The 12,459-nt window shown below is 41.5% G+C and overlaps 1 protein-coding gene across 1 annotated transcript; it reads right to left on the bottom strand.

The window, feature by feature from the left end:
• Positions 1-3,185: 3,185 nt before the first annotated feature.
• LOC126790660 (UDP-glycosyltransferase 84B2-like) lies at positions 3,186-11,952 on the bottom strand. The gene is made up of 2 exons (XM_050516991.1): positions 10,878-11,952; positions 3,186-3,734 (listed from the first exon to the last, which is right to left on the bottom strand). The coding sequence occupies exons 1-2, from the start codon at positions 11,919-11,921 to the stop codon at positions 3,354-3,356; spliced, it is 1,425 nt and encodes a 474-aa protein (XP_050372948.1). The 5' UTR covers positions 11,922-11,952; the 3' UTR covers positions 3,186-3,353.
• Between the last annotated feature and the right edge of the window lie 507 nt (positions 11,953-12,459).

Here is a 12,459-nt window from a genome sequence, read left to right as displayed (position 1 = left end):
AGTAAGGAAGCAATCAGAGGGATGGAAGATCTTGAAGTCCCTGAACTGTTGGCTCCTCTCACTTTGGCTTCCATCTTTTTTATGGCTCTGAATAATATAGGTGACTCAGGTGAGTTATGAGTCAGATTTTAGTTATTTTACTAAGTTCTTTTGCTTCATTTTTGTGCTTATATTGTGACCAAAGGTTGGTCTTGACTACTATTTTAGAGTTTTGAAAAGGCTGCTACTCAAGAGACATTATGCTAAGTTGCTAACGTACTGTTATCTTTTTTCGATGGTTATACGGTTATACCTTAGCATGTGTTGCTCCAAGCCTCTAATATCTTAGTACTACAAAACCTAAACTGATATGATAGCAACAGTGGGCATGTCTTTTGTTTATTGTTGAGAGTTGAATGATGCAGATCTCTTTTCCTGAGGGCTTGGGTTCTCTCTTGAATTATTTTTGTATTATCATCAGCCTTCAACCCTTTTGATATAGGAGAAAGAGATAGCGGAAGAAAGAGGACAGATGAGGAAAGAGATATAAGCTCCACAGGGCCTAGGAAATGAAGATTTTAGTGTGATGATGAAACTAAGGAGAATGAAAGTGGGAAGAGATGGCATTGACATAAAGAATGCTGGCACAAAATAAACAAATAGTTGTGAACACTGGTGACAATTTTGCAGTATTGTACTTAATGATGGTATATAACTATGTATATATGAACCTCTTTTTTTGTGGGCAATGCATATATGAACCTCACGTCCTCTTGGTTGCGACATCACGAACTTCACGGGCCCCAACTTCAGCATAGTGCTCAAGGAATGAGTGAAATTTAGTTCGTTTATGTATTTGCGGTGGTCTCTCAATTAAAATATAAATTCAGCTTTTGTATTAATTTTATCTATATTTATATGTGATTTATTTTTAATTTTCATGGAAGTATGCTAATGGTATACTGTTTATATACTAAAGGGCTATTACTTTTTCGCACATGCAAAAAATAATAAGATCATAAAAACTCATATTAACATGTGTGTAGAAAAACACATAATTGCACGCGCAAGCGTGACATTTTGCACTTGTACCGCAAGCATTGGAAGGCGAGTTAGTACTAAATGCAACCAATTTATAGAAATAAATACGTATTTATAATATTTTGTAATAAAATATCTTTAATATCTAATTTATTTAATTAATTTACTTAATGAGATACATAATGCCAGCGAAAATCATTTTTTTTATCCTCTATTCTTTTCATTTATATATCGACCCCATGCCACCCCCAGTCCCCCACCCCCAGCAGAGACATGTTCTTCTTTACTTCTATTGTGATTTGAGAAACTTATTTACGGCACGGAGGTCCATTGCACCAACAATTATGGTGCGATCTCAGCCTTTCAATTAATTTAGCCATTTTACGGCTCTAACTTCGATACTAACCCCGTTAACAGAATTTAACACAAAATATACTGATATAATAATTATAAAACCCTTTTCCCTTCTCTTTCTAGTTTGCAGCCAAAAAAAAATCCAGACCAGTGCCGCTATTAAACCACCACCAATCACAACCATGAAGCTATAGAAAATGCAAAGATTGGATTGAAAATCGAAATGAATGAGAAGAGGTTTCAAGCTTGGATTTGAGCTCGTTATAACAACGTGCTTTCCAAATTGGCATCGCGATTTGATCAATTGATCTACCTGCAGACCCGCCGACGGCGGCTCCCGATGTGAATCCGAGCCTCTTCAATCCGAGACCACGATCCGATTTGTTTCTTGCGACGCTGATGAATTCGACTTCCAGAAAACTGTAAAGCCACAATCGTATCAGCCGCCGCCACCCTCCTTCTCCCAAACCTAGTTGCCACTGCTTCATCAGCCCCAATTTTCAGCTTGGACACCTTCGTGACCACCAATCGCATGTTTCGGGAATTCGGCGTATCTCTTTTAGTCTCTGCAACTCCCTCTCTCTTTCCTCTATTTTCTCTCCGCCAAGGTTATGGAGTTCTTGATCTGGAGGAAGCCACCAAAATTGAACGGACAGAAATTTGATTGACATGGCTGTTGACTACCCAACATTAAAGAACAAGAATCAAACGAGTGAAGGGCAGAAGAAGAATGGCTTCTTCTGATCAATATTAAAGAGCTATGGAGGTTCTGTTGTATAATTGAAGCAAATGTCGAAGAAAAGGGAAGAGAGGTAGATTTCCAGAATTTTAGTTCTTTTGCAAATTCAAGAATATTAAAAAACAAAATAATGACAAAAGGTCTTAAAAAGATAACTAAAAAAACGTTTTCCGTTAATACCAATGTAGTGCAATATTGGTCTCTCTTGGTAGTAACAATATCTGTTTAGTGGCTTAATATTACAGCGGCATGCTAGTAGTTTATCTACACTATTATAATTAAAAACGTTTGTTTGTTTGTTGTCAACAGTTTTATTAAATAAATAAAATTATCTAAAATGTTCATTATTTGATGAAAAGAATATATATTTACAAGGGTTACTGATGTAAATAACAGAAAAGAAAACAAATAAAAATTAAATCACAATAGGGACGTGGGATACTGGAGAGCATGGCCTGACCCTCCACGTTCAACTGCAACTACCCACAATGGTTTTGTAAATTTCTTTTGATATTATTTATTTCATTAATTATTTTTTCCGAGTTTCTTTACTTGATTAGTAATACTTTGATTTGGGTTGTGTGTACGTTGTATCTTTTGTTTGCTTCCTTCGTGGACACAAAAAATAAAACCAGTAATATCAACTAATTGTTTTTGTTTTTTTGTAAAAAATACTACAACAAATATATAGTGAGATAAGACATAGAGTTTAAGTAAATGAAAACACACACGTGAGCGGCCTTTTACATGTGCTAATGCGCGGGCATAAAAGCTAGTTTGTATAAATTGAAACATGTTTAACCCAAATCTTCCTGAACTCTTATATTGTTCCCGTTCATATACGATTTTGATTTATTTTCGGACCAAAAACAAAATTGCATTTGTACGTGTCTTCAAAGTTCAATATTGATGCTTGTTTGTATGATAGATTATGACTTTATGACATATCGATCATAAATGGACAAACGTACATAAGCAGAGACAAAAAAAAAACTACTAGCATGCAGCTTGGGGTATATCGTTCATCAAAGTAAACATACAATATTGATATTGAATGTTCATGCACCATATATAATGAGTTTATGACCATATACCAACTCTTATCTTGTAAACAAATTAAACAAGAAGGAAAAGAACAAGACTAGTTTACCACTCACTATTAACTAGATAATCAACAACAATTAACTAACATTAAACAAAATGGTCAGGTTCTACTCTACTGTTGAATCATTATTTAATGTTATAGCGATCTTGCAGAAATGTCCTTGATGAATTTATTAATATTCTGATCAGAAGAGCCGCCAACCTCCAATGCTTTGGTCGCTGCTTCCTTCAACTCCATGGCCCTTTTCTTCATTTCTGCTGCCCTTGGTCCCTCAAGAACCTCCTCGATGCATCTTTCAACTTCTTCAGTGCTAACAACCCCATATTCTTCGTCACCATTGATCCTAACCCTCACTCCCACCTTGAATACATCACTTAAAAGCTTGGCATTGGTCGGCTGGTCCGTCCACTCCGGATAAACTATCACGGGCACTCCTGAAATCACGGTCTCAAGGGACGAGTTCCACCCGCCGTGAGTCATAAAACACGCGATGGCCTTGTGCATTAGTACTTTCTCCTATTAGCAATGTAATAAGACATCAATGTACACGCATGACGATTTAGAAAAGAAAAATCATGTGAATATTTAAGTACTGTTCCGGGAGAATTACTATTCTACCCTTATGTGTGTCTTAGCCTAATAGGTTTCCTGTTAGGAGATAGATTAGCATCTCCGTAATAGATTAGGACTCCGAATCCTACGGGATTGTGGTTTTGTAATGCCTATATATAGGCCCTCATATCATTCAATAATACACAATTATTTCATTCTGAAACACGTTATCAGCACGAAGCCCTAAAACCCTGAATCTTTTAGAGCCTTCCGAAATTTTTTTTTTACCGCCGCCGCACCGCTGCCTCCTGCCGTCGCCGCAACCCCCTGCTGCTGCCGCCGCAGCCCCTGCCTGCCCTCGCAGCCCATGCCCTCGCAGCCCCTGCACGCTGCCCCCGCAGCCACGCACGCATTCCCTGCACGCTGCCCCCGCAGCCCCGCGCGCAGCCCCTGCGTGCTGCCCCCGCAGCCCCGCGCACAGCCCCTGCGTGCTGCCCCCGCAGCCCCGCGCGCAACCCCTGCGCGCAGCCCCTGCGTGCTGCCCCCGCAGCCCCGCGCGCTGCCCCTGCACGCTGCCCCTGCACGCTGCCCCCGCAGCCCCGCGCGCTGCCCCTGCACGCTGCCCTCGCAGCCCCGCACGCTGCCCTGCCCTGCAGCCCCTGCGACCCCCCCCCCTACAGACCCTGCGACCCCTCTGCTGCCCCTGCACGCAGCCTCCGCAGCCCCGCAGGGTATCCTCCGCATTCGCTCCGCAAAAACATCTTTTTGCCCCGACAAACCCCGCATCGGAGGATTCAAAATTGCTCCTCCCGCATATATACGCAATGAACGCGAACTGCACAAGCAAACTCTTCGCTCAAGAGAAGCTACTCCCGTCTTCTCTACCCTTTTGGGCCTTTAAACTATTTCTCTTTTTTCCTTTTTCTTTTCCTATTTCTTATTAAATCATTTATTTGCACGTTTTCGTTTTCTAACTCTGTTTCGCGTGCTTGCATAGGAAAAGTGATTACTCGTCGTACTATGGTGATGACATTCATGACGAGATGGACGATACTTTTGCCATCTACATACGGTTCCGATCGTATCCTCCCAAGATTTTATGTCATCGGACGAAGATCGAAAAGGAATTCAACAAGCAACTTCATGCATGACGATCGATTTGCAGAGCAATTTACTTATATGCGGTCTATTTGGCAGACCAACAAGTATGTTTTTCTTAAAGTTGCTGCTTTTGAAGATATATATATAAATTATTGGGCGCTATTAGCCTTTTTCATGTCTTCTTTTCCGGCCTTTCTTATAACGCCGATGAGACCAAAGAGGGATATGATTCCCCTCTTGGTCGACGTTTTTTTTGTGTGACGGTCCTGGGGGAGTCACGTTATTATTTAAAAAGGAAGATATCGATTTCGTGTGGTCGCCTGAGTGCACCGCTGTTTTGGGTGCGATCATGAGAATCGCCGATATGCATCGATTATTTTGTGACCATATACATCACAACCCTTCTAATTCCGGTTACATACTTGAATATTTCGATTATTCGAAACCTATACAACCCTCGTTTCTTATGGATGCGTCGCCATCGCGACTGTTATTTGAATGTTTGAGTTTTCTTAAACTCATGTCTATAAACGATAATCCCAAGGTCTACGTACTCATTTATTTGAGTTGATTCATTACTCTGATGCAACACTATTTGCTGACAAAAGATCCCAAAAATAAAGAATTCTATGGGACACACTTAAAAGTGATTTAATGAACGTCTATGACGTTGTATTATCAGAGTTGACCTTGATGCATACTCCACATCCAAGAAACGCATGCCCTTTTTGGCACCTGTATCTATTTCTTTAGGGAATTTTGGAGATGGAAAAGTAACATTCTTCCATTCTCAAGTAAGCAAACATTTTTGAGCCTCAGGCTAAGGCTCCGCCCGATCCGATATGCAAGATTTTGTTGCTACGGACTTTTGATTAGTCAATCTATTTTGACTATGTTTTCTGCTTACTATTTTTCAAGTATGACGTTGGCATTGCCATGTTTCTTGTTCGACTTTAGCTTAAGTCGTCTATTGGAATTGGAAGTTTGGTTGTGTTGTATTAAATATTGGCATATTCTATAAAATTTCTCGTCTTTCTTGGACTTGTGAGAATTTTATTTGCCTTGGCTTAGCATGCATGGTCAACGTTTACAACTCACGTGGTTTTTAAATTGGCCGCTTTTGGGTTACATGGGACCCCAATAGCACTACATTGTTATTTTGGACTTTGAAATTTGGAAAACGGACCTCGGAACGTCAAAATTGACGTCGTTTTTTCCGGTTACTGTTCCAGAGTTTCCGGAACGTTTTCCGGCGTTTTATCGGCGTATTCGCCGCCTTCCGGCCATTTTCCGGCGTTTCCGGCACCGCCATCCAGTTCCGGACGGCGTTCCCTGTCGGACCTGAAGTTACGGCCTCCATACCGGCCAGGTCCGGCCACCGCCGGCCGGATTTCCGGCAATCGGTGCCGCCGGCTTCCGACGAGTTTTTCCGACGTTTTTTTCCGTCGTTTTCTCGTCATGTTTTCCGCATATTTCAGCAGTTCTTGCTGTCACGTATTCCCAGTCCAAATTTCACCCGGTTTTGAGTTAATTTGACATGGTTTTCCGGTTAATTTTCCGATTTTCTCCAAGTCGTTTCATAGCTCAAACGATTTAATTATTATTGGTGACCACCCGCACCAATTGGATGGTCTTTACCACCCAAATTGTTTGGTATTCAACTGCTCCAATACCATGTTTTTCCAACTCTTGAGTTGAAGAATGTAGTTCTATTGCCATGTGATACATTCGATGGGATTGCCATTTGTTTCAATCCCCTCTCTTACAATATCCTACGGCGTATTGTGTAGAGAAATTCACCGCGTTGTTGACTCTCTTAATCTTCATTTTGGGAATGTCCCGCCGTGAAATCGAGTGTCTTGCTAATTGCGTAACCACCCACACTGTCCTACGGCGCAGGTAGTTGTTTTACGGATCTCGTGCGGAGATTGTGTTGTATATCTTCGTGCCTTGCTAAGTTTTAAAGGCCATACATGCCAATGATGGATTTTCATCTTGATATTTGTGTTAAGAATGGAGAGGAATAAATCTATCAGATTTCATTGACAGTATCTTTTTCAAGCTTCGACAGTAGCTTTGTTAGCCTGTAGACATCGTTTTGCTTGCCTGCAGCAGTAGCTTTATGTAACTCAAGATTCTTTGAATCATTGGTTCGGTTTTACTGTCTTCTCGGTTTTGACATGATCGTTTTTTGGTCATTTTGAACAAGATATGATTATTCGAGTTCTTTGAAATTCACATTATCATCTATTTTTCATGTTCACGAAGCGATTGGAGGACCACCTCACCCATGCTCCACACGGTGAGGCCGAGCCTGCCTATTTCGGCGGCTCCATGGCATTAAGGCCATCGGTGGCGGCATCCCCTCCTTCACAGGAGCTTGTGATGCCTCCCGTGTCTTCTAATGCCTCCATGACAATCTCTAATGCCAATCGCTCATTTTGCAAAGCTTGTTCTTTTGCTAGATTTCAAGGAAGTCCTTATTTGCTAAGGCTCCAACCGAGAACATTCCATTCTTACAAAGTATTTAAGGTGACATTAGTGGACCCTATCCAACCGAATACGGACATTTTTCGGTATTTTTATGGCATAGGTTAAGAGCATCGACGCGTTGGTCACACGTCGCTTTGCTTTCCACAAGAAACGCTGCATTCGCTAAAGTTTTTAGCTATGATCATCATACTAAGGGCTCACCACCCTTCCTATCCTCTCAAATCTATTTGAATTGATACCATTGGAGAGTTCACCTCCACGACTTTGATGATTTCGTTTTGCATATCTACTAGGATCGTCGTTGAACATATTATTCCTCATGTTCATTCACCGCACGATCTAGCAGAGCTCGGACTTGGTTATGGGTACTAACCTGCCGATTTTTGCATGGGGATATGTAATGATGTTGCATGCAGCGACACTTATTCGTTTCAGACCCACAACTTGCCAAGTGTTTAGTGCGTACCAGATGGTCACTGGATACGATCCCAACGTTCTTTTCACTAACGCCTATTTGGTTAAAGTTGTTTATGTGCCTCTATTGTAGTTATCTCAATGGGTCTACTTGAAACGATTAAGTATTCTGGTTGGTTATGATTTATGAATCACCAACACTTGTCCGCTATTTCCAATCTGCAACCGTTGATCTCTATCCTGCGATATTAGCAGACGGTCACTTTGATGAGACATACTTCCCGTCGTTAGGGGGAGATATGGAATGCTCCCATTCTGGTTTTAACGCCAGGAATTGACGTGGTGTGGCACTATGTCTCATTAAGATCCCGCACTACTCAAAGTGAGCAAATGTGCAACGCATTATCGACCTCCAGAAAGTCAAAGATTCGATGCTCAATGACTTTACCGATATTGCGAAAGTGACGAGATCGCACATAAATGCTGTTATGTGCCGGTAAGGTTGGGACTCTCAGAATATGAGAGAATTTCATATGACCTGGTCCTAGCACCGTTGGCACCATCCCTGACAGTGGGAAGGAAGCCGGCGATGGCACCATCGTACGCTGTGGTGTTGTCGGCGCCCGTGGCATTGCACCACTAACAAGGGCGGCAAACGCAAAGATGGACTAGTAAGGGTCATAGCTTCGGTCTTGACTCCTGCCTAGATGAGGGGGAGACCATTATTCTCTAGAATCAAAACTAGAAAGAAGCGAAGTGCGTAGGCACAAGTATTTCGCCCATCATCAAGAGATATTCTCTAAACATGTGTATCAACTAAGTTTCTGTGGGACGCTACAGACTCCTTTTGTTGATGTTAGAGAAGAATAGAAATCTCACGAATTGATCGTATACAGCGCGCGCGTGTGTTTAATGTATTAATCTCCCATGATTGATGATGTATTCGCTTATGCTCTTATTCCGTTGTAAAGCATCAACGATGAGCAACTTGACCGAAGTGGAAAGAATCAATACAGGCTGAACTAGACTTGTTATGTTGGTCATTGTTCGTAAGTGTAATGAGAAAGATGAAGTCATGCGATATATGCAGGACTTATGGCGCAAAGATTGTCTCATTATCCTAGTATTGACTACGATGAGTTATATTCTCTCGTTATGGACATAATTGTTTTCCGCTACTTGATCAGTAGTAGTGTCCATGAAAACTGATTTGCAGCATATGATAATGGTCATAGAATATCTGTAAAGGGATCTTGACGCAGATATGAGAGTGCCCGAGGGACTTTAAATGCCTCCACACCACGGAGAGCTTATGTAATCAGATTGCGACGTTCGAGAAAATGTAGTACAATCGGTTGCAAGAACTCATACCCATATGTGTTCATATGAAGCTAATTCTTGATTCTCTATTCCGTCTAAGTATAGATGATGAAGAGATTCAATGAGCTATACATTCATACATGTTAGTGTTGTTGGGACACTATTGCTTTCATTATGACGTGATTAGCTATGCGCCTATGCATTGTCATTGGACTTGCATTGCTTCTTTGACATGGGTTTAGTTCTACACTCAGTGAACCAACACAAATCCTATCCACACCAACGCCGCCAGCAGCTCCAGCAACATCAACGTACGCCTTGGTGTAGCAGTCGACACTGGTAGCGTAGAGGATGCGTACGGTTCCGTCTTGGACCAAAATCAGTCATTCATTGGTCCATTCCCCCATTCTTTTCGCGAAAGACACATTAAATGTGACAAATCAGAATCTGTCCAGTTTCGTAGGTCAACTTCAACGAGACCTACAAGACAGCTCGCTCGATGAAATATGGTGAAATTGGTACCGTTGGAAAGGCCTATGTGTCTACTTTCCATGGACATCAACCATTTGTTCATAGCTATCATATTGAGTGAGTTATGGCCGTTTTAGCAAAGTAGGACAGTCCTGTCCGGAAATTTGCAAGTCAGTCAACTTCGACAGAGCATTGTGAACTGCTCCGATCGGATGAGGTTGTGAACCTTATGTCACTGGAAAGACACGGGTGTCTACTTTTCAGAACATTTTACGGTTCGCTGATACCTATTTTGACGAAGAAGTTATGGCCATTTAAGTGAGTGAAGGTCATTCTACCCGAGAATCTGATTTTCATTGCAAACTCTTGTTTTGAGTTGTTATGCATTCTTGTTTCCTAAGATCTAAGTTTGGCTAAGTATAGCATGGATGATCTAAGGATGTGTGGCTAGATTAATAATTGATCATTAGCCCAAGACTACGTTTGAGAAGCATGTAATGAACGTTGTATACGTTGTTCTTTGTACTCCATGATTATGGCACTAATCAGGGGGAGTTGTTTCGTAGACTTCAGGGGGAGTCTAGCTCACATGATGCTATCAAATGTAGACGGTGCGTTGTGCTCTTTTTCCCTTCGATCAAGCTTTTGTTTTTACCCAAGAGGTTTTTATTTTGCTTGACAAGGTTTTTACCGAGGCAACGATGTGTGCACCATGCAACCTAGGCATGCGACACAAGGGGGAGTGTTCCGGAAGAATTACTATTCTACCCTTATGTGTGTCTTAGCCTAATAGGTTTCCTGTTAGGAGATAGATTAGCATCTCCGTAATAGATTAGGACTCCGAATCCTACGGGATTGTGGTTTTGTAATGCCTATATATAGGCCCTCATATCATTCAATAATACACAATTATTTCATTCTGAAACAAGTACGTAATAAATGTGAATTTTTAACGCTATCTAAAATCAAAACAACTCATTTCACACCAGTATTATTTGGTCATTTAGTTTGATAACATAATTCTCATTCGTAAATGAAACTCACAACTTAATTATCTATCTAATATGTTAATACCTTGTATGCACTGATTTTTAGATTGGTTGTTAACGTTTTATCGGAGCATATATATAATGCATGCAAACAAGGATCAAGTTATCAGCCTAAACTCAAATAAAGCCTAAAGATTGTAGTACTTTTAAGAAAATCCTGCCTGGTTGAAAAATGGAAAGTTTGGTGTAACCAAAAAAAGGAAAATGGACAGTTTGAAGCGTGACCAAATTAGTATTGAAAATTACTAAAATGTCGTACCTGTGAGCACCATGTGACCACCCTCCCCTTCTCTCTGGTCTCTTCCAAAAAGTCACGTGACAGTTGGCCGGAATCCCTCGTAGACCCTTCAGCCGGCGGCTTCAAAGCCCAGAGAAAAGGCCTGCCACTGTTCTTCAATGCCGTAGAAATATTATCAATCTGCTTCTGCGACAACACAGTCACTCTCCCAAACGAGACGTAAATAACAGAGCAAGGCCTCTGCTTGTCGAGCCACTCTACGCACGAGTCTTCAGCTTCCAACACATCAACGTGGACAGCAGAGTCTGAAGTCTCATCATCTGCTTCACTCTTTCCTAGTAGAAATGGAGAGACCAATGGCCCGATTGGCCGTATTGGAACCAGAGCATCCATCGAGTCTATGATTTCTCTTTCAAGCTCGTAAAATGAGTTCCCCAACACCCAGTTGGCCTTCTCGGCGCTGCGGGCAGAATCGGAAATCAGTTTCCTGAAGTGAACAGGAGTTGACGGAAGAACAGTACTAGGTAGATCACTGACTTGAAGGTTTGGAATTCCAGGACACTCCATGAACTCAAAAGGGTTTAGTAGATTCTTGTGGTAACGGTAGTTGATGGAGAAGATAGAACAAGCTTGATTCCAGAGCAATGCACAGGGGATTCCGTGCTCCGTTGCCACATCGGCGACCCATGGAGCGAAGGGGTTGAAGACGATGCAGGACAGTTTGGTTTTCTTGGTGGAGAAGGTGTTGATGAGTAGGGAGAGATTTTTGGCGCTCACGGCTTGGAGGGTGGCAAAGGTCGCAGCGCTTTTATCGCGGTCGAACTCCGCGGTGAGGCCGTCGGAGAAGAACTCGAAGTCAATCATGGAGTTTTCGGTGGCGGTGGTGAAGAGATTGGTGCGGTGAAGCAGGTGGTTTCTGACGGTTTCGGTGACGGCTAGAGTGACGTGGACGCGCTTCGAAGCTAAGCACCTGGCAAACCTGAGCATAGGGTTCATGTGAGCTTGTAAGATAACTACTAGTAGAACATGGAGTCGCTTTGGTTCTTGATCTGAATCCGTAGTCATGGTTGCTGTGTTTTGAGCTGCCAGAACAAATGTAAACAAGATCGAAAATCAGAGTCAATGAATAGAGGGGAGGTTTGTTCGTTTTATAAATTAAACAAAAAAAGGTTCTTCGTAGGATGAGGGTAGCGATGGTGAGGTCACAGGGACACACGTGGGGCAGCGGGGCATCTGCCCACTCATTTTTAAAAATTTGGATTTTATTTTATACAAGTATGTATTATAACATATAGTTGTGATAGGCTATTATTTATATTTGGGTGCGTTTCAATCAACAACTCTCTCTTATTTTCTTCTTACTTCTTCTATTTCTAAACTAATTAGTTTTGAAAATTCTAATCTAGGTTGGTATTAGGGATTTTAATTTTAATTTATATTGTATTTTATTTTTTTATCAAAAAAACTAACCGTTTTTTATTGATTAAGAATTAAAACTAAACCGTCTTTCTCCTCTTACCTCCCGTGACTGATTTTCCATTCAATACTCTTTAATTAACAACTAAATCTTGTAGATACTAGAACGCGACCATTTTTCCTACCC

The sequence above is a fragment of the Argentina anserina genome, chromosome 1 (assembly GCF_933775445.1).
Source record: "Argentina anserina chromosome 1, drPotAnse1.1, whole genome shotgun sequence".
In the NCBI taxonomy this organism is placed as follows: domain Eukaryota; kingdom Viridiplantae; phylum Streptophyta; class Magnoliopsida; order Rosales; family Rosaceae; genus Argentina; species Argentina anserina.
Note: the sequence above shows the minus strand (reverse complement) of the source record. Positions and strands in the feature narration are given on the sequence as shown.